General features: G+C 44.9%; 1 protein-coding gene across 3 annotated transcripts in view; it reads right to left on the reverse strand.

Moving 5' to 3' along the window:
* Positions 1 to 2,585: 2,585 nt before the first annotated feature.
* snx8a (sorting nexin 8a) overlaps positions 2,586 to 23,112 on the reverse strand; it is a 52,782-nt gene continuing 32,255 nt past the window's right edge. For all 3 annotated transcript variants that reach the window (XM_068055927.1, XM_068055929.1, XM_068055928.1), the window contains exons 6-12: positions 21,879 to 21,959; positions 18,060 to 18,220; positions 11,623 to 11,755; positions 10,745 to 10,813; positions 10,153 to 10,302; positions 8,768 to 8,917; positions 2,586 to 8,373 (exon numbers count right to left, since the gene is read on the reverse strand). In XM_068055927.1, coding sequence (XP_067912028.1) covers positions 8,248 to 8,373; positions 8,768 to 8,917; positions 10,153 to 10,302; positions 10,745 to 10,813; positions 11,623 to 11,755; positions 18,060 to 18,220; positions 21,879 to 21,959 — 870 coding nt within the window. In that variant the 3' untranslated portion in view covers positions 2,586 to 8,247. The remainder of the gene's footprint in view (positions 8,374 to 8,767; positions 8,918 to 10,152; positions 10,303 to 10,744; positions 10,814 to 11,622; positions 11,756 to 18,059; positions 18,221 to 21,878; positions 21,960 to 23,112) is intronic.

Below are 23,112 nucleotides of genomic sequence, written 5' to 3' on the forward strand. Positions count from 1 at the left end.
TGTCAACAATCTGACTCGAGACCCAATGCCAGCAATCATCTTTATTCTTTTCAAACTGTGCCAAGTCTTTGCACAAGTTGGCCCCTCCTGCATTAAACTTCAAATCTTATTCATCCCTCCCCCAACTGATCACTGACTGAGGGCAGGGGATGAGGTGGGTGGCAGAATTTCAAAAATTAGAATAAAAACTATTTCACTGACCACAAGTGCTGGTTCATTTCCTCAGAAAGGAGACCAGGGTTGGTTTCCAACTCCCAACATGTATTTATAGCTGTGCTTTTCACAGAAGAGAAATAAATCCAGTAAGCAGGGAGGGAGGAATGGGGGAGAGGATGAGGAGTGTGCACACCCTAGCCTAATATCTCTGCACTCTCGCTCTTAGAGTGAATGGGCTAGGCAACATACAGTAAGGGGAAGGAAAACAGAAAAGATTAAAGTTTTGACCACACTCTGGCACACAGGGTCGAAACAGCAACTTGTGGAGAAGAGGCAGGGGACTTGGGTTTGCAACTGGAATCTCCCTCCCATCACTCCACTGACAATCCTGGTCAGGACTTTCCCCCACCTCCAACACAGAATAACCATGTCCTAGACATATGCTTGCAGTTTTGGGAGCCTGGTCAGTGAAGAGCCAGGTGCTCTCATTGCCATAGCTACAGGGGCTAATCCTACCTGAAAAAAGGGGAGAAAACCTAGAGTGCTGCTGGGAAGTATAAGGATCAGGCATGGGAGCGATGTCTGCTGTGGTAGATTAGTCCAAAGACTGCTGCTGTCCAGAAGGCACGATTAACAAGTTGGAAGTAGTACTGGAGAGCTACGAGCCTCTGGATCCACAGCCCAACATCCGTCTGTCCTCACGACAGATAATGAGGGATATGGAGACTGCAAGGTCTTTGTATATAATCATATTCCACACTTTGAAGCATTGTTGATGTTAAATTACAAAACAGCAGCTCATATCAGTTCAAACTTGCAGCTGCATTGGGGGCAGGGGGTGCAAAACAGATCAGAATTCCCACTCCCTTCTTGTGGTGCATTAGAAAAATCTGGGAGAAATTATTTTGAGTGTACAAAAAATAAAAAGGTGCAGTGATGCTGGATACTGAAGGCAGAATATCTCACCGTGGGCTTTATTATTTCCACTGTTCCTTCACAAAAGGGTTGGAGAGTTGGATTAGAATGAACACCATCTGTCATATTGTAATACATTAGATCTGGAGGGCAATCTCCCTAATTCCAAACATTCTCCTTTGCATACAAACAGCAAGACTACACAAAGCTCATCGAATGGATGTGCTGTCATTTGAAAGAGCTGGCCAATTAGTCCCAATCCCCTGCTCTTTCCCCATAACCCAGCTCTGCAAACTTTTCTTTCAATTATTTATCCAATTCCCTTTTCAAAGTTACTACTGAATATGATTCCACCACCCTTTTCTGCCGTGTATTCCGGATCTTAACACGCTGCGTAAACTCCTGTAGTTATAGGGATTCTTTTTTTGGTCAGGGATTAATTTTGACATTTATCTTCCCCAATTATAAAACGCTGTTTCTGGTTGCAATTTAAATGCTATTTAAGGATGCTTCTCTGCTGCTTGCAGATTATTTGCTGAGATACCACAAGCTAAAGTTCCGATCAGGTGTTCAGAACTAAGACATCAGTCCCTTTGCATCCTACTCCAGCCCTACAATCCAAGATCTAAGCTCCTCCAATTCTGGCCTCTTGCATATCCCTAATTTTCATCACCTCACCATTGACAGAAATGCCTTTCGGTGCCTAGACGCCAAGCTTTCGGATTCCCTCCTTAAACCTCTTTTTCCTCCTTTAGGATGCTCCTTAAAACCCACCTCTTTGACCAAGTTTTTGGTCACCTGTCCTAATATATCCTTATGCAGATTAGGGTCAAATTGTATTTGATAAAATTCCTGTGAAATACCTTGGGACATTAAAGACACTATATAAATGCAAGTTGTTGATATTTGTGAACATTTTGAAACTGTTACGAGTGGTGGGGGAGCCTCTAAAATTCACCCCAGTGGCTGCTGGTACCCTGGAAGAAACATTCCCAATTTTTGTAGTGAGAAAGCCACTTGCTCAAGACCCCAAACAGACTCCTCCCACTTCCCCAAACCCAATGTGATTCCTCCTCCGCCAATCTTTGCATTTTTCAGGGGCTCTGGTTCAAGGTCTCACTGATTGGCTGCCTACTATTACCAGCGAAAAGCACCTTTCACTTCAGGATCATCTCAAAGGGGAAGGTCCACTTCAGGCACTTATTCCGAAAAATAACAAATACTTCCTTAAACCTTTTACTGTCAACTCTTCCACCCTCAAACACCAAGCATGACTCCATTCTGGGTTTTTTCGTTTCCATGGATGAGATGGTGGCTTTGCAGCTTCCTCCCAGTGCTCCCAAGCCCCTTCTTTCCCACCTCATCTAATCCAGGGATCATTGCAGTTTCACACCCACCTTCTCAAAGTTCCTCTTACCAATGGCTCCCACCTCCTCTTACCCCACCCCTATGTTAACTGGAACATTCACCTTTCCCCTTCAAAAATCCCATCAGCCCCATCTCAGGAAAAATCCTTTCAACCCACTTCATCACCAGCATTTCCAAGATCCTCTCTTATGCAGAGCACAAAGAAAAGAAACATTAGCATCTGTTCTGTGTTGTTCAGTTTAAAATCAGGTTTTCTTTTAAACAGTACAAAAACAATGCTCCATTAAGTTCATGGGACAGATGCAATTATGTTGTAATCAGGGCTGTTCTCACTTAAATCAATTTAACAACTGAGGTTAAAAAAATTGAATTTTTGAATGTTCAGGTGCTTAAAACAGACACACCATTCCAGAGGAATTTATATAATTTATGGTAGACACATGCTATACGCCATATATAATATATATCAAACCAGTTTGCTTCAGATTCTGCAAATTTGAAAAGATTAACATAAATGTTATTCAGTAAAGTGCGTCAAATATTAAACCCCCTCCAACCGATCAAGCAGAGATAGTATAAGCTTATAAGCCAAAGTATTATACAACGTAGATGATCAAGACTTAACTCCCCAGATTAATAAGAGCCATTTAAACTTCAACATCCTTACCTATAAACATTTCCAACGAAAACAATTTCCTGCACCACCACTCTCTTCTTCCTGCCCCACCCCCAAAAAATGTTCATTGCTTCTTTAAAAAAAAAAGACAGCAACTGACTGTAAAAAAAAACATGGGGAGGAAACCAGTTACAGCTCCCAACCCATGGAGAGTCAGCCTGACTGGGAGATCAAATGCCATACGATAAAATGATTTTGAAAAATTATAAACAGGAGCACATTGTTCAGAAAACACATGGCAGGGTCTTATACCTGCCATCATAAGTAACCCAATTAACAGATTTTCTTTGATAAATCTGAATTCTTCCATCCGAGATCACCCTCTATAAAGCATTTTTTCGTTTAATACGAGCTTAGCTCTCCATGCTACTTAAAACAGCCACTTTTTTTCCCAATTCACAAATGAGAAAACTCATGAGCAAGTTTATTTTTGGGGGGGTGCGGTTCGGTACATTCACCTGGGAACAATGTCAAGCACTCCGTAGTCAGGTGTCAGCTGCAAAATGAGGGTCTCCCTGCTCAACGAGAGATGTTAACCTCGACTTGAAAAAATAATCCCTGGTTGCTCCAGTGGAAGGTTGACATTTCTTCAAACACCCAATTCTGGGTCCTCTCAAGTGAGGTTGATAAATTTCTAATGCCAAGTTAGATATAGTTTCTGCTATGAAATTGATTGTAAAATTAGATTGGGGAAGCCTCATTCAAGTTTTGTCCAGAAAATGGGACAGAGGTCGTGCAGGCAAACTGGACTGGACTTGAACAAAGGTCCCAGAGATGAAAGGACAATTGGTACCACTCAGTCCCAGGAAGAGCGGCATATTGCCCACAGATGTAAGGCCATTGTAGAATCTTATCTTGGAGTCTCCCGATTAACAGGATATAGTGACATCACTATTCCTGATCAGAAGAGAGATGATTGGGTAATTCCCCCATCAATCACACCTGGAGATTACATTGCAAATGACTGCTTTTACACACAGTTTGCACTATGTAACTATCCTCCACTTGCTGCATTTTGCTGGAGAAAGCACTGCTTTTATTGGGAGACATTGCTGCAGTTTTGGTCAAGAGTTATTTTCTCTAGGTCATACAGACTCTTTAAATAGACTCTGTAGATTGTTTGCTTTAATGCATTATTTAAATAGACCCCTCTGAGTAAACAGACTTTGCTATAAAAATGTTTACTGAGAGTTCTGCCCCACCTCCAATTCATTGTCTGACACAGGGTGCCAATCTACACTCTGATTAACAGACTTTGTCTCACACAAAACTGATATTTCAATTGGGGGTTTTAAACTCACATTAGGTGAGGGGACAGAAGCATCTCCCTATCTCAGGGCTCTGCAAGCAATTATATTCAAGGAAAACAAAAAAAAAAGTATTCCTGGAACCTCCCACCAGTTTCCTCTAAAGTGGGATGTTTACTCCTTGCTCAGAGCAGCCACTGATTTGGTGATGAAAGGATCACTGCACAATCTCAAAGCCATCCAGCCACCTCTGGGTGGAAATGCACAAACAATAGACGATGAAAGGTCAGCATTCCAGACTCCTTCACAATCAAGAAATGGCAAAGTACAAAAAAAAAGTAAAACGTTACTATTCGCCGGAGGAGCTTTCTGTGGGTTAACGTTTAACATGCCAATTAACCCTCGTGCCCATGCCGAACTTTCAGTCAGCAACACAATCACAACTGGGCAATGAAAGTTGCTAAAGGTGTCTGCAGTTCAGCTCTTCCGCGTCAGAAACATTCACTGGGTTTTTTTGGCCTCCCATGTAAAACGACTTGCATTTGTAGAGAACACTTTCACGACTGCTAGATGTTCCAAAGCGCTTTATGGGGAAAGTATTTTTTATTTTTTTTTTGAAGTGTAGTGATTGTTGTAATGTAAGTAATGTGGCAGCCAAATTGTGCACAGCAAGATCCCACAAACAATGAGATAATGACCAGATTTTTTTTTTAAATGAAAAGTGATGCTGATTGAGCAATAGAATTTTTTCCAGAACTTCACTACTCTTCAAAATATAGTGCAAGGGGACTTTTTTTTAAGTAGTTATAAACAGGACTTTGATACGGTGCAACAAAACTAACAGAATTTCCCTGCTTTTGTAAATAAAAAGTAACCCCCCCCACCCCATGAGTGAACATGCCACCTCTGACAACATGCTGCCCTTTTCAAAATGGGCAGCTGGACACAGCTACATCGGGAGAGGACTGGGGAGGTCACTTTCAGCCAGCAGATACTGTAGGATTATGGGATAAACCCACTGCACATAATACCACAGCCTATACAATGATCATTAAAGTCACTGGGGAAACACTTCTGCTGGGCACTTGTATGGTTCAATGGTCGATAGTTAAATCATTTAACTGTCAAGCCCTTTGTTTAGGATTGGAGAAAATGAAAAGGAGCCCGAAGACGACAACTCCTGCTGCCGCCTCTCAATTTCCTGCCAAGGGCTGGGCTATTACCCATAGCAAGGGTGAGGAGGAGGGAATTTCAGGAACTAAGTGGGAAGAGAACAGAATAGAACCGACACACCAACATTCTGGATAGCAGAAAAGCCTCTTACTTTATATCTAGAACAAGAATCTGCTGCAAGTATATCTCTGGTGCACTACACCACGCAAGGACAAGGTGACGTCTTTCCATGAACTGAAGGTGGGGGGGTGGAGGGGGGGGGAAAGAGAAGAGGGGGTGATGTTGAGGGAGTGTGAGGAAGAGGGAGGAAAAGAAAAAAACCCATTTCTGTAGTGCCTTCCACAACGTCAGGACATTACAAAGCACTTTACAGCAAAGAACTATCTTTCACCCAACCCTTAACTCCTTCCCCACAGACACATTTAACAGTAAGATTCACATACTTCGTGAAAATACTGAAGTCTAATGTATTCTTGCTGTGAACGATAGCGCCAGTAGCAATAATTACCAGGTTTTATATAAAGACGGCCCACGTCTCCCTCAAGTTCAGTGACAAAGACACTTGCCTCCTAATCCATGGCTAACTTAGAGGGCTGGTTAACTTTTCCCCTCCACATTGGGGGAAATTTGGAGATCACAGGTTGGACCCGATTCCAAACCAGTTCAAGACTAAAAAAAAGTTTCCACAAGATCAACCTTCTACTTCTACCCTCAAGGGCTCTTCACCAATAACACTCACCCAACACCAAGATCTGCTCACTTGCCAATTTGCCCGCTCCTGTCAAAAAAAACCCTTGGAATTTCAGCAACAGCTTAAAAAAAAAGAGTAGAAAACACGAGATAGAGACAGTTTACAATATGGCAGGAGGGGAATCTGTTTTTACAAAGCCCAGAGTCGAGGGGACAATGATGATCTACATGAAAATGTCTCATGATTTAGGTCACTCCAGCGAGTTATTAGCTTGTGAACAGTTCTGAATGTGCTACACTGTAGCTAACATAGCCCCTTGTCAGCTATTGCATTTCAAATGGTCAAAATACAGTGATCTATGGAGACTGGTTAACATTTCAGGTGAATTATTTCCAGATTTGGTCTAAAGGTCTATTCTCAAAAATGTTGACAAACCTGTATTTCCAACACTTTGTTCTTATATTTATACACCAGGGTATCCCAATTTTAAAAATCCTTCAAATTATTTCAGATTGTTAAAATAAAACAAATGGGTTTCTGCAAGGAAGTGGTCAATTCCTAACGAAAATTCCCAAAACCTTAAAGAAAAGGGTATACATTGGAATTTCCCGTCGTGCGAGAGACCAGAGCATCAGCCTCTGTCCAAAACCCTAAGCAGGGTCTAAAAGTATTTCAGGTCTGTGACTGTTTAAAAGCGGAGTGCCCAGCTCACAGCACTGAAGTGGAAATCCATAGAGTTTCAAAAAAAAAAACAATTTCCATTTGGCAAGGGGCACAATTCAATTATACATAATCTGCAACCAACAATTTAATCTTAACACTACAGTGTGGAACCTTCTTGCAATTAGAGGAGGAAGAAATTAAGCTAAATGTCACACTTCAACCACATGCCATAACTTTGCTCACAAACATGATTAGAGACTTTTTTTGCACCTTCATAAAATTCTTTAAACATGTGCAGTTCGAAAGTTAATGCAATGGAATGTTTCAATAAAAAACAACATTATTAAGTGCATTTACACCAAAGTCAGTACAAGTCCACATCCGGTGCGGTTACCAATACATCTTTAAATCCATGTTGGCTCAGAGTCCAAGTGAACACTCCAGGCTGTAGAGATTGCAATTGAGAGCAGGATCTCCAAATCCCAGTCAGTTTTAAAACCAGGCTCCTATCAACTTCAAGCAAACCCAAAGCTAAAGGCATCTCTAATCAGAACCCTCAGCTTTATCTATTGGTTTGAGGGGAGGAGAAAGGGATAGAATGAACTGGTTAAAAAAAAAGTGAACAATGGGACTGGTTCTGCCTCGCCACAGTCCCAAGAATTGAACCTCTGACTGCCCCATCAGGTTTACAAAATCAAGTGCCACTTGGTTTTCACCCCCAACCGCCCCAGAATTAGAACCACGTCTCAAAAGGTCATCACAATTAACCAGCACCGTCGCTCAAAGCAGGTCAAACTAGAGAATAACATATCTGCTCCCAGCAGGAAAAGGAGCAACATCCAAGATATAATCACTGCTCATTGATGGACAACCTGCAGACAGTTAACAGGAAGTAGATTAGTACACAGCAGCTCAAGGTAATCTGGATTCCATGCACACTTTTGAGATGGGGAATTTCCCCCAGAGCTGTTCCCCACCTCCACCAATGCACTGTGGATAATTCACGAGGACCACTCTAAATATTTTCTTAAACTAAACTAAGAAAATTGACCAAGTGCTTCAATGCAGTCATGCTCCCAATTACATCAAACCTTGGCGATAAATCTACACTGCAACAGATTAACAGAGGGGGAAAGGCTCATTTCAATAGGGCTCAATAACACTGCACACGTAGGAGCAGGTGGTCCAGCTCCAAAAGGCTGACCTTCCAATCACTAAGTTTGTGTAACCGAGGCTTTGGTAGCCAATTTTAAACCATATACTGTGGATAACTCCCTTTTGTAGGGAACAATTCTATGTTTTGAGGAGGAACAAAAAAAAAAATCTTCATCCTTGTCCATCAGAATTTCAGAAACATCTCAATTCATTGTGGGAAAAAAGGAGGTTGGGCTCTGCCAATTCCCTGGGGACAGAGGGGGTGATGGCATTCCATTGGGCAGAAGGCCTCCCAGCTTCGGTTTCAAGTCATTCCACACTTCACACATCTGTAGCAGGAAAAGAAAAACCAAATCAAAAGCCAGTAACTACCAATTTAACCAATAGTTCAAAATGACATCGAAGGAGATTCAAATTACTGCAATATTCCATAACACTAAATGTTATGGTGAAATTAAAACCTCCAGGGCCACCAGCCACCTGATCAATTGAGGGAACAGACAAGCGTTAGCAAATGTGTGCGGAAAGGATCAGACTCAGCAGTGATGCCTCATGCAGTTGAGCAGCCAAATTGTCTTAGGCTTGCACTTGAATGGTCATTTGGGCCCAGTACCAGACGGCAGGTGGTGCACACAGAACATTAATCCTGTGAGGAGACAGGAGCCCTCAGGGAAGAGGGATTAGAATTTTTAAAAATAGCCACAACTGCAGATCTAGCCATACCTCTCGATGCCCTTGGATCTGGGAATCAACGAAGGCAGTCAGTATATGGGAGGTGATATGCAGGTAGATGTGGATGAGTTGAGTCTCCTGGTGCAGGCAAAACAACGAGAAATAGTTCCGGAGCTCCATGGTCAGGATTGTATTCTCTTGCTGAAATATGAGATCTCGGTTGAAGACATTAATTGGAAAAGGAACAGAGACTACAATAGGACTCTATCCTGGAGAGAAGGTTCCACCTGGCTCCACACACATGATTTACCAGATTATTGCCACTCTGATGGGAGGCCACCATCTTTATGGCATCTCCAACTCCAGGCTACTTTTTCAAGTATTTATGGCTTAGCAAAGGCCAGTTCTCCACAGAAAGGCCACAAATGGGGGTTGTGAGCTCAAGGCTCACAAACCTTACACCCCACCATTACTCAAGGATTAGTACAAAGGGTGTGATCCTGCTTAGTATTTCCAATATTTCCTAAATAATCAAACCCCTCCCTTAAAATGTCTCAATTTAACATGTTCTTTCTCAGGTCCTCAAAATTCCACATTGTGTCCCCAACCCCACCTTTCCCCACACTCTTTTAATAGACCTATGTTGGTCCTGGTCCAGAAATGCCTCAATTTTAAACTTTTCATCCCTGTGCTCAAATCCTTCCATGGCCTTGTCCCTCCCCAACTCTGGAACCTCCACCTGCCCTAAAACTCTCCAAGATCTCTGCACTCCTCCAATTCTGACCTCTTGCATATCCCCAATTATAGTCGTTGCACCATTGGCAGACGTGCCTCCAGCTACCTAGGCCTCAAGGTCTGGAACTCCTTCCCTAAACTTCTCCACTGTTCATTCTCTCTCCTGGTTTAATATGCTCCTTTAAACCTACCTCTGCCCCCTTGTGGTTTGCTTGCTTGATTATGCTCCTGTGAAACACCTTGGGACATTTTACTATGTTAAAAGCACTATACAAATGCAAGTTGTCTTCGTTTTAAAACCCCAATAATGAGTTATTTCCTTGGAGGAGCCCTGAACCTGCATGCTTCAACACCCATGACAAGAGCTGCTTTTGATCGCTCTCTTGATATAAAGGGCAGGCTTGGACTCAGAATTCCACTCTACATTCAAATTGCTTCCCATTACACACCATCTGCGCTCACAACATCCATCAATCATTAAATCATCAATTCATCCACACACTTCAATCAGTTTCTCTGCCTAACCAATACCTCTAATTTCTGTTGGGGGTCCATCCTTAGTCCAAGAGCCAGCTAATAGACACTGTCTAGGTCCCCAAATAAGGAAAAGGCAATTTTGACAAGATATTGGAATCCTACACTCAACTTCTTTAAACCAGACTTGACTCGAGCAGCAAACATGAAACAGAAGAGCAGAGCACCTGTACAATCCGTGACTCCAATTGTTCCACAGATATCTGCTCCTTGCTCTGCACTGTTACGCTCATCATCTGACGTTTCATGGAGCTGTACTTCTGCAACGCTCGCTGGTGCTCATGAAGGACGCCCTTCTCATGACGCTCACACAAGTCCTGAAAATGAGACACCCAAACACAGGCAATTCAGCTCCAATTTGGGAGATTAATGCATCTCTAAAATTAATACTGTATTCCCAAAACTGACTGAAAAATTAAACAATATCCATTCTGTCTCATCCTGCATCAATTCCTTCCTGCCAGCTGGTCAATTGGTCACCAATGCTGACTAGAGTAGTGGAATGGGGGACCCTCTGCAGTCAATAGACCAGGCCAGGCCAGACTAGCCTACCTGCTTGGAAGGAGGAGTAGCACCATGGTAAAACTAAATTAAAAATGTGCTGAAAATACAATTGCTCAGTCCAGGAGTATTCAGTCATCAGAACTCTAAGGGTTACATCTGAAACAAAAACCCATCTTCCATTTCCAGGTGCTGGCTGACCCATTGGGAAAGCAGCTCGGACATGCTTCAAATGCAATTCACAATGGTAGCACTGACCTTGTAGGACTGCAATAAATCCAGGAAAAGGTTGAGTTTTTCCACCACTTCCTCCTCTTCTCGCTTACCCTGTTCAAAGAATGGAAGCTAACTTAAAAACTGTGACATGTTGCTGCATTCCAATTAAAGTGCATTGGTCCCTTCTTCTGTGTCTCTGATCTACTCATCACCCATGACTGATTTGTCATCATGGTCCTATGTCACTCTTAATTTGGCCACAATCGCCCTCTAATGTTATGTAGAAAGTCACACCAGAAGCTTGGTATAGTGCAGATGCACTCAATCCAGTCAATGCACCTCCAGTCAACTGTTACTGACCCGGAGGTACAATTTCCCAAATACATGGATGCAATAGCATTCTGCAATTGCTGGTACTAACAGTATTAGCCGTGACTCAGTGGGTAGCATCCTTGCCTCGGATTCAGAAGATTATGGGTTTCATTCATGAGACTCGAGGACAAAATCTAGGTTGACACTCCCAGTGCAGTACTGAGGGAATGCTGCACTGTCAAAGGTGCCATCTTTCGGATAAGACCTTAAACCAAGACCTCATTTGCCCTCTCAGATGGATGCAAAAGATGTCATGGCACTGTTCCAAAAGCAGCAGGGGTGTTCTCCTCTGTGTCCTGGCCAATATTTAACTTTCAACCAACATCACTAAAAGAACAGATTATCTGGTAATTATAACACTGTTGTTTGAGAGACCTTGCTGCGCACTAATTGCCATTATTTTTTAAATATTATATCACTTCAAAAGTACTTCAATGGCTGTAAAGTGCTTTGGGATGTCTTTTGATCGTAAAAGGCACTATATAAATGCCAGATATTCATGCTTAGTGGCCCAGTGACATACGGCAGTGTTTAGCTTTTGGACTTGCCTGCTGTGCAGCTTTATCAGCGAGTAATGCAAACTCCACAGATAACCCTTTAAGGGCTTGCTTCAGGGTACCCCACGAGTTGCTTGCTGCTGATGCCCATGATGGAACCAGTGTTGTGTCGGAACCTAGGGTACTGAGATAGAGAAGGGGTGGGGTGTCGCAGAAACAAAACTTAAACAATTGAGATCTGAGAAACACATTAGAAAAACACCACCTCCAAGTCACACACCCTCCTGACTTGGATATATGATCAGCCACATTCCTTTATCACTACCAGGTCAAATTGCTTTTTTTTTTAATTTCCAAAATATACTTTACTCATAAAAAAAACTGTAAAAAAAAATACATTACAAAACAGTTCCAAAAAGCACAAAGTCAAACAATACAGAGTGCAAAGCAGATCAGTTTCCTTCAATACAGGAATGAGTTGCCTCACAACCCTTCCATTTCATTTTACATGCCATGTACATTTTACAACAAACAAAAATTTTCTGGCTACAGTTCGAGGGGTTTTCCATGGATCCAGCCCCTCAGTTCACCTTGGTGGGGGGGACCTTACATAGTGGTCTCTCCCCATTGAGCCTTTGCCGCGGCTGCCCCTAGCTTTAGCGCGTCCCTCAGCACGTAGTCCTGGACCTTGGAATGTGCCAGTCTGCAACATTCAGTTGTGGACAACTCTTCGCGCTGGAAGACCAGCAAGTTTCGGGCAGACCAAAGGCTGTCTTTCACCAAATTGATAGTCCTCCAGCAGCAGTTGATGTTTATCTCGGTGTGCGTCCCTGGGAACAGCCCGTTGAGCACAGACTCCTGTGTTACAGAGCTGCTTGGGATGAACCTCGACAAAAACCACTGCGTCTCTTTCCACACCTGCTTTGCAAAGACACATTCCAGAATGAGGTGGGCAACCGTCTCTTCCCCACCACAGCCACCTCGAGGGCATTGTGCAGAGGGTGCGAGACTCCGGGCGTGCAGGAAGGATCTGACAGGGAGGGCTCTTCTCGCCACCAGCCTAGCTATATCTTGGTACTTGTTCGAAAGTTCTGGTGATGAGGCATTCCGCCAAATGACTTTGGCAGTCTGCTCCGGGAACCATCCGACCGGATCCACCATCTCCTTTTCCCGTAGGGCTTTGAGGATATTCCGTGCAGACCACTGCCTGATGGATCGGTGGTCAAAGGTGTTTTTCCGTAGAAACTGCTCCACGAAGGATAGGTGGTACGGCACGGACCAACTGCATGGAGCGTTCCGCGGCAATGTGACCAGACCCATCCTTCGCAACACTGGGGACAGATAGAACCTCAGCACGTAGTGACACTTGGTGTTTCCGTACTGGGGGTCTACGCACAGCTTGATGCAGCCGCACACAAAGGTGGTCATCAGGATGAGGGCGGCGTTGGGTACATTTTTCCTGCCCTTATCAAGGGGCTTGAACATCGTGTCCCTCCGGACCCGGTCCATTTTGGATCCCCTTATGAAGCGGAAAATGGATCGGGTGACCGCCAAGGCACAGGAGTGGGGTATGGGCCAGACCTGCGCCACGTACAGCAACAACGTGAGCGCCTCGCATCTGACGACCAGGTTCTTACCCACAATGGAAAGAGATCGGTGATCCCACATGCTCAGCTTATGGTGTATCCTGGATACTCGCTCCTTCCAGGTTTTGGTGCATGCTCCAGCCCCTCCGAACCATATCCCCAACACCTTCAGATAGTCCCCTTCACCGTCAGGTCAGACCAAGGACCGGTCAGCCCAGTTCCCAAAGAACATGGCCTCGCTCTTGCCGTGGTTAACTTTGGCTCGAGGCCAGTTCGAACTGGTCGCAGATGCTCATCAGTCTGCAAACAGACAGCGGATCCGAGCAGAAGACGGCGACGTCATCCATGTACAGGGAGGTTTTAACCTGAGTGCCTCCACTGCCTGTGATTGTCACCCCTCTTATGCCCGCATCCTTCCTAATAGACTCAGCAAAGGGTTCAATACAGCAAACGAACTGGACAGGGGAGGGAGGACAGCCCTGTCTGACTCCAGATTGGATCGGCAAACTTTCTGATTCCCACCAATTGATTGAGACTGCGCTACTGATGTTTGTGTAGAGCAGTTTGATCCAAATGCAGATTTCCTCCCCAAACCCCATTTTGAAGAGCACATCCATCATGTAGGTGTGCGATATCCTGTAAAAAGCCTTCTCTTGGTCCAGGCTGATGAGGCAGGTGTCCACCCTCCTGTCCCGTACACAGGTGATCGTATCCCTGAGTAGCGCGAGACTATCAGAGATCTTCCTGCCGGGTACAGTGCAGGTCTGATCAGGGTGAATCACCAACTCCAGAGCAGACTTGACTTGAGTGGCTATGACTTTGGACAGAATCTTGTAGTCAACATTAAGTAGTGAAATGGGCCGCCAATTTCTGATTTCTGCCCTCTCCCCCTTCCGCTTGTAGACGAGGGTGATGATGCCTTTCCTCATAGATTCTGCCATTCTGCCGGCCAGGAGCATACTCTCGTATACTTCCAGCAAGTCCGGGCCGACCCAGTCCCACAGGGCCGAATACAACTCAACCGGTAAGCCATCGCTTCCGGGAGTTTTACTCGTCTCGAAGGACTTGACTGCCTTTGTCAGCTCATCCAGGATTAACAACTTGTCCAGTCTCTTCCCCATGCTGTCATCTAAGACCTCTGTGATAGACTACCAGGTCAAAATGCTGGAACTCACTCCCGAACTGCACTTTAGAGAGCACCTTCACCACAGACCGCAGTGGTTCAAGGCAGCGCCTCACCACCACCACATCAAAGACAACTAGGTGCCAGGCTTGCCAGTAAGACCCATATCGCGAGAATGAATATCTTTTAGAAAGGTAGAAATTGGTTAGGGCTATGATTTTCAAAATAGGCCATGAACTTGTGGTAAATTGTTTGTGTATTTAACAGTGACTACACTTCCAAAGTACTTCATTGGCTTTAAAGCATTTTGGGACATCCTGAGGTTGTGAAAGGAGCTTAAAACATCCAAGTTCTGTGTTATTTTAATAGTGGTAAACGTAGGTTAAGCGTTAAGATAATTGGACCTTGTTTGCCACTTAAAAGCAGTACACTCAGTCCCATTTTTTCCTTGGCTTCAATTAGACCACTCATTCTGCAGGAGATCTGAGTTCCACAAACATTTCCTTCCTGTGCTGTGTCAGAACCATTTCTCTGCTCACTTCAGGATGGCCCCCGAGCTTCTCCTGGGGAATGGAAGTGGTTGCTATTTTCAGCCTCGTTCAGTCGCTGACCCTGCAACTTAAAGCTCTCCATAAACCCACTCTAGTGAAAATAAGCAAACTGCAGCTGTTTCCAATCACATTGCCTGGCACGAAATGTTCTTTCTATTCTTTCCCCTTCTACGGCCTGCTTTTTCTTGGCATGATGTGCTGCCACAATCAATCACTGTTCTGGCCTCTGAACCCCTGCTCAATCCTTCACTGAGCACAATTTTTGTGAGTTTGACTGGGACGGTTTCCCTCCTCAAGTAATAGGCAATGGCAATCACAGCTTATGATGTAGCCCTCTAAAACCCAGCTGGGGCAATAGCTTCCAAAGGTAGAACAAAGAACAAGCTTCTATTGTGCAAGACCACCCCCAGTAAGTTTTCAAGGGTTCGCTTTCTGCAAACCATGCAATTTGCATCCCCCAACCGTTGGTTCATCCCAAGAAAGTTGACTCCATTTTCTTCAGCACATTTTTCTTTCTTCATTGTCTGACCAGTCTTGCAATTGAGGGGGCTGGGTTGCTCCATGTCCTCCATGATCCGTCACCAGACACCCAAGCTCAAATCTTCCCTCCCTCCAAACACAGGTAGGTCACACACCTCTACTCAGCTTTGAGAAAACACAGTGCAGCAGGTGTCAAACTTGTGCTCAGCTGTGCTCTTTGGCAAGAGCAGAAGGTGTAACAGTACCCATCCCAGATTAACCCTGCAATAGAAATGAGTGTACACACGCAGGGTGAGAGGGGGGTAAAGATAAACAGAGAGATAGACAGAAAGAGAAAGCAACACAGAGAACTCTCTGAGATGAGGGAATTGGGGAAGGCCGATTTCAATATGATAAAACAGCATCTGGCCAAAGTAGACTGGGAGCAACTACTTGTAGGAAAGTCTACATCAGACCAGTGGGAATCATTCAAAAAGGAAAGAGAGAGAGTTCAGGGCCAACATGTACCCCTAAAGGTGAAGGGTAGGACCAACAAGTCCAGGGAACCCTGGATGTCAAGGGATATAGAGGATTGGATAAGGAAAAAAAAAAAGGAGGCTTATGGCAGTTTCAGAGGGCTGAAAACAGCAGAGGCCCTAGAGGGGTATAGAAAGTGTAGAGGGGTACTTAAAAAAATAATTAGGAGAGCGAAGAGGGGGCATGAAAAAAGACTGGCGGGCAAGATAAAGGAATATCCCAAAGCACTTTATAAGTATATTAAGGGCAAGAGAATAACCAGGGAAAGAGTAGGACCCATTAGGGACCAAAGTGGAAATCTGTGCATGGAACCGGAGGATGTAGGTGAGGTTTTGAATGATTACTTTTCATCTGTGTTCACTATGGGGAAGGACAGTGCAGGTGTAGAGATCAGGGAGGGGGATTGTGATATACTTGAACAAAATAGCATTGAAAGGGAGGAAGTATTAGCGGTTTTAGCGGGCTTAAAAGTGGATAAATCTCCAGTCCCAGATGAGATGTATCCCAGGCTATGTGAGGCAAGGGAGAAGATTGCAGAGGCTATGACACAAAGTTGCAAATCCTCTCTGGTCACAGGAGAGGTGCCAGAAGACTGGAGGATAGCGAATGTGATACCATTATTCAAGAAGGGGAGTAGGTATAAACAAGGTAATTACAGGCCAGTGAGTCGATCAGTGGCAGGGAAATTATTGGAAAAAAATCTGAGGGACAGAATTAATCCCCACTTGGAGAGGCAGGGATTAATCAAGGATAGTCAGCATGGCTTTGTCAGCAGGAGATCATGTCAAACATATCTTGATTGAATTTTTCGAGGTGACTAGGTGTGTAGATGAGGGTAAAGCAGTAGATGTAGTCTACATGGACTTCAGTAAGGCTTTTGATAAGGTCCCACATGGGAGATTGGTCAAGAAGGTAAGAGCCCATGGGATCCAGGGCTATTTTGCAAATTGGATCCAAAATTGGCTTAGTGGCAGGAGGTGATGGTTGAGGGCTGCTTTTGCAATTGGAAGCCTGTGACCAGTGGTGTACCACAGGGATCGGTGCTGGGACCCTTGCTGTTTGTAGTGTACATTATTGATTTAGACGTGAATATAGGAGGTATGATCAGTAAGTTCGCAGATGACACGAAAATTGGTGTCATAAACAGTGAGGAGGAAAGCCTTAGATTACAGGATGATATATATGGGCTGGTAAGATGGGCGGTGCAGTGGCAAATGTAATTTAATCCTGAGAAGTGTGAGGTGATGCATTTTGGGAGGACTAACAAGGCAAGGGTATATACAATGGATGGTAGGACCCTAGGAAGTACAGAGGTTCAGAGGGACCTTGGTGTACTTGTCCATAGATCGTCGAAGGCAGTAGTACAGGTAGATAGATAAGGTGGTTAGGAAGACATATGGGATACTTGCCTTTATTAGCCGAGGCATAGAATATAAGAGCTGGGAGGTTATGATGGAGCTGTATAAAACGCTAGTTAGGCCGCAGCTGGAGTACTGTGTACAGTTCTGGTCGCCACACTATAGGAAGGATGTGATTGCACTGGAGAGGGTGCAGGAGATTCACCAGGATGTTGCCTGGCTTGAGCATTTCAGCTATGAAGAGAGACTGGACAGGCTAGGGTTGTTTCCTTAGAGCAGAGAAGGCTGAGGGGGGACCTGATTGAAGTATACAAAATTATGGAGGGGCATAGATCAGGTAGATAGGAAGAAACTTTTTCCCTTAGCGGAGGGATCAATAACCAGGGGACATAGACTCTAAGTAAGGGGCAGGAGGTTTAGAGGGGATTTGAGGAAAAATATTTTCACCCTGAGGGTGGTTGGAATCTGGAACACTGCCTGAAGGGGTGATAGAGGCAGGAACCCTCAACATTGAAGTATTTAGATGAGCACTTCAAACGCCATAGCATACCAGGCTACGGGCCAAGTGCTGGAAAATGGGATTAGAACAGATAGGTGCTTGATGGCCGGCACAGAGACGATGGGCCGAAGGGCCTGTTTCTACTCCCTATGACTGGGGTGCCAGGATTAAAAATAAAGCATTGCTTCTCTCCCACGGCCAGCCAGACCTGCAGGGGCTCACAAAAAGAGGAAAAGTACAGGCACAGGGCAGGAGTGTGAGACAAGGGCAAGTTTAAAACAAAAAATTGCTGAAAATCCAGAGACAGGTTACAGTATCAGGCGAGAAGACAGTAATAGAACTGAACTCGCATTACGGAAAAGTCTCAACACTTGCCTCAACTCCTTCCCAAATAGCAGGAGATCAGTGGCATTCTCGGCAGACCTGCATGCCATTCGCTCTGCCCGGTCCCTTAGCTTATGGAAGCTGTTGTAAATGTTTCGGATCAGCTCCCTGCTGGCACCAAACTGAGCCTGGATATCAGGAGGAAGAAGTTCCTACATTTTGTCAGGGAAAAGTTGTGGGGAGGGGTGGGATGAAAATAGTTAACATAAATAATTGAACTCGCAGAATTAACATACCAATAATACTTGTTTTTGTTTCTTCATTTAAACTACTGAAAGCTGGACACTTCCTTCCTTGAAGCAGACAACTATAGAATATCAATCCGACTTCATGTGTTTGGATAAATAAACACCAGTCTCAGATAAAAAGTCCCTTCAACTTATTTCATCTCAACATTCCACAATACCAGCACAACCTATTTGGCCTTCAAGTCAGAAGGTCATGAGTTCAAGCCCTACTCCAGAGACTTGAACGCATAATCTAGGATGAAACTCCCATCTCAGCATCACCTTGTTTGACCACTCCAAAACCTAGCTCAGCCGTGTTGTCTCCCTAAGATAACGCAAGATCATAAGAAATAGGAGGAGTAGACCATACGGCCCCTCGAGCCTGCTCCACCATTCAGTATGATCCAGGCTGATCCTTGGCCTCAATTCCACTTTCCTGTCTGCTCCCCATATCCCTTGATTCCGAGAAATCAAAAATCTGTCTATCCCAGCCTTAAATATACTTAACGATGGAGCATCCACAACCCTCTGGGATAGAGAATTCCAAAGATTCACAACCCTCGAAAGAAGAAATTTCTTCTCAACTCAGTCCTAAATGATCAGCCCTTTATCCTGAGACTGTGCCCTCGTGTTCTGGATTCCACAACCAGGGGAAACTACTTCTGTGTCTACCCTATCAATCTCCTTCAGGATATTTTATGTTTCAACGAGTTCACCTCTTCTAAACTCCATATATTATAGGCCCAATTTACTCAGCCTCTCATAGGACAACCCTCTCACCCCAGGAACTAATCTAGTGAACTATTGCTGTACTGCCTCCAATGCAAGTATATCGTTCCTTAAATCTGGAGATCAAAATTGCACACAGTACTCCAGGTGTAATCTCACCAAAACCCTGTACAAATGTAGCAAGACTTCCTTATTTTTGTACTCCAATCCTCTTGCAATAAAGGCCAACATGCCATTTGCCTTCTTAATTGATTGCTGTATCTGCATGCTAACTTTGTGCTCCTCACACTTCCCCACATTATACTGCATCTGCCACCTTGTTGCCCACTCACATAGCCTGTCTACATCTCTTTGTGGCCTCCTCACAGCTTATATTCCCACCTAGCTTTGCATTGTCAGCAAAATTGGATACAGTGCTCTCTCAGTCTCTTTGTCTCAGACATTAATATAGATTGTAAATAGCTGAGGCCCCAGCACTGATCCTTGCGGCACTCCACCAGTCACAGCCTGCCAACTTGAAAATGCCCTGTTTATCCCTACTCTCTGCTTCTTGTCCGTTAACCAATCCTCTATTCATGCTAATATATTACCCCTACTCCATGAGCCTTTATCTTGCATATTAACCTTTTGTGTTGCACCTTATCGAATGCCTTTTGGAAAGCCAAGCACTCTAAACCTACTGGTTCCCCTTTATCTCCTATACTACATATATCTTCAAAAAACTAATAAATTTGTCAAACATGAGTTCCCTTTCATAAAACCATGTTGACTGTGTCTGATCATACTATGATTTCCTAAGTACGTCGTTAAGATACTTGAATAATAGATTCCAGCATTTTCCTGACAACTGATGTCAAGCCCGTAGTTCCCGGTTTTCTCTCTCCCTCCTTTCTTGAATAGCAGTGTTACATTTGCTAACGCTGGAACCGTTCTAGGATCTAGGGAATCTTGGAAACCATGACCAACACATCCACTATCTTTGCAGCTACCCCTTTTAGAACCCTTGGATGAAGGCCATCAGGACCTGAGGTTTGTCAGCTTTTAGTCCCTTAAATTTCTCCAATACTTTTTCTCTGCTGGTACTAACTACCTTAGGGTTCCTCACTCTCATTAGCCCCTTGGTTACCCTCCATTTCTGGTATGTTATTGGTGTCTTTTACTGTGAAGGCTTACACAAAATATTTGTTCAATTCCTCTGCCATTTCCTCATTCCCCATGATGATTTCTCCTGTCTCTGCTTCGAAGGGGCCAACGTTTACTTTTTATATACTTGTAAAAGCTCTTACAATCTGTTTTATATCCCTGGCTAGCTTACTGTCATTCTTTTTTTTTTGCTCATCAACTTTTTGGTGACCTTTTGCTGGTTTCTAAAACAGTCCCAATCCTCAGATTTACGACTATTCTTTGCCACATTATAAGCCTCTTCTTTTAATATAATTCTATCCTTAACTTCCCTAGTAAACCATGGATAGATCTTTCTTGGGGAGTTGTTTTTTAATGGAATATTTTTTAATCAAACATTTCGAATGGTTTCTTTAAACGTTTTAACTGTTTATTTATCATACCTTTTAGTCTATTTATCCAATCAACCTTAACCAGCTCTCCCCTCAAACTTAAAGCCAATTACATAGATAAGATTCTTGTTTGGGACTGGAGTAAGTCGCTTTCAAACTTAACACAGAATCAGTTACAGTGTGACCACTTCTTCCCACCAGATCTTTTGCTGAGATTACTAATTAACCCTGCCTCATTGCACAATACTAGATCTAAAATTGCTTTATCCCGAGTTGGTTCCACAATGTACTGTTTCAGGAAACTGTCACAAAAGCATTCTACAAACTCCTCTTCCAAACCACCTTTGCCAATTTGAATGATCCAGTTTTTAAGAAGATGGTATAACTACAGTTAGAGAGCTATAAACTACACACACCAGCATTTTCTGATCCTTGTTAATCCTAATCTCTACCCATACTGATTCTACTTCCTGATCTTCTGAGCCAAGATTCTCTCTCACTACTGCCTTTGTCATCCTTAACTATCAGGGTTACTCCTCCTTTTCTATTTTGCCAGCTTTTTGAAATGTTGTGTACCCTGGAATATTTATTTTCCAACTTGGGCATCTTGTAACCACGTCTCCGTAATGGTGATTAGATGTAAACCATTTATGCCACTTATCCATCTATCTTATTGTAAATGCTTCATGCATACAGATAAAGCCTTTAATTTTATTTTTTTATTACTATTCTTTGCATGGATCTTATTCATTGATGCACTATTTACCATTAAACTCTGTCCCTTCCTGTGCCACTCAGCGCGTCTTTACCCAAGTCAGTACACTGTTCTATTGTCTCAACTTTTCCTTTCAGGTTTCTAAATCTCATTCATCTGAATCCTTACCACCTCTTCTGTTTTAAAGCCCTATCACAGTCCTGGTTATACAATTCACTGATTCTGAACTTGGATTGAGAAGTGAGTGATGCACTGTCGGAGATGCTCTGTTCTAGGCAAGACATTGAAGTGAGGTTTCATCTGCCCTTTTGGATAGATCCCATGGCACTATTTCAAGAGTAGTGAAGCTCCCCCAACAGTGTCCTGGCCAACATTTATCCCTCAACCAATACTCAAGACTGAGAAATAGATTTCTGTTAGGTAATGGTATTAAGGTATATGGAGAAAAGGCACGCAAATGGAATTGAGGTACAGATCAGCCATGAACTAACAATGTCAGAAAAGGCTTGACAAGTTGAATGGCCAACTCCTATTCTTATATATATCATATAGAACTTTAGAGCTCAAAACCAGAATACAAATCCTTTCATATCATATTTACACATACAACAGCAGAGCTCATTACCTTGGCTGTTGCTGCAATTCCACACGTCATAAACTCATCACCCACTCCTCGCAATGATTCGCGAATCTTATTCTGGACATCCTTTTCAAAAAACAAAAGTGAAAATCCTGTAAATCCTATTTCAATGACAGGGTCAACTTCAAATATCTTTTTTTTAATTACATTCTCAGGATGTCTCTGGCAAGTCTGGCATTTATTGCCCATCATAGTTAACTATGGGGAGAGAGTGGGGGGGGGAGGAGAGAGAGTGGGGGGGGGGGAGGAGAGAGAGTGGGGGGGGGGGAGGAGAGAGAGTGGGGGGGGGGAGGAGAGAGAGTGGGGGGGGGGGAGGAGAGAGAGTGGGGGGGGGGGAGGAGAGAGAGTGGGGGGGGGGGAGGAGAGAGAGTGGGGGGGGGGGAGGAGAGAGAGTGGGGGGGGGGGAGGAGAGAGAGTGGGGGGGGGGGAGGAGAGAGAGTGGGGGGGGGGGGAGGAGAGAGAGTGGGGGGGGGGGGAGGAGAGAGAGTGGGGGGGGGGGGAGGAGAGAGAGTGGGGGGGGGGGGGAGGAGAGAGAGTGGGGGGGGGGGAGGAGAGAGAGTGGGGGGGGGGGAGGAGAGAGAGTGGGGGGGGGGGAGGAGAGAGAGTGGGGGGGGGGGAGGAGAGAGAGTGGGGGGGGGGGAGGAGAGAGAGTGGGGGGGGGGGAGGAGAGAGAGTGGGGGGGGGGGAGGAGAGAGAGTGGGGGGGGGGGAGGAGAGAGAGTGGGGGGGGGGAGGAGAGAGAGTGGGGGGGGGGAGGAGAGAGATTGGGGGGGGGGGAGGAGAGAGAGTGGGGGGGGGGGAGGAGAGAGAGTGGGGGGGGGGGGAGGAGAGAGAGTGGGGGGGGGGGAGGAGAGAGAGTGGGGGGGGGGGGAGGAGAGAGAGTGGGGGGGGGGGAGGAGAGAGAGTGGGGGGGGGGGAGGAGAGAGAGTGGGGGGGGGGGGAAGAGAGAGTGGGGGGGGGGGAAGAGAGAGTGGGGGGGGGGGGAAGAGAGAGTGGGGGGGGGGGGGAAGAGAGAGTGGGGGGGGGGGAAGAGAGAGTGGGGGGGGGGAAGAGAGAGTGGGGGGGGGGGGGGGAAGAGAGAGTGGGGGGGGGGGGGGGAAGAGAGAGTGGGGGGGGGGGGAAGAGAGAGTGGGGGGGGGGGGAAGAGAGAGTGGGGGGGGGGGGAAGAGAGAGTGGGGGGGGGGGGAAGAGAGAGTGGGGGGGGGGGGGAAGAGAGAGTG

Source organism: Heterodontus francisci, chromosome 24 (assembly GCF_036365525.1).
Source record: "Heterodontus francisci isolate sHetFra1 chromosome 24, sHetFra1.hap1, whole genome shotgun sequence".
In the NCBI taxonomy this organism is placed as follows: domain Eukaryota; kingdom Metazoa; phylum Chordata; class Chondrichthyes; order Heterodontiformes; family Heterodontidae; genus Heterodontus; species Heterodontus francisci.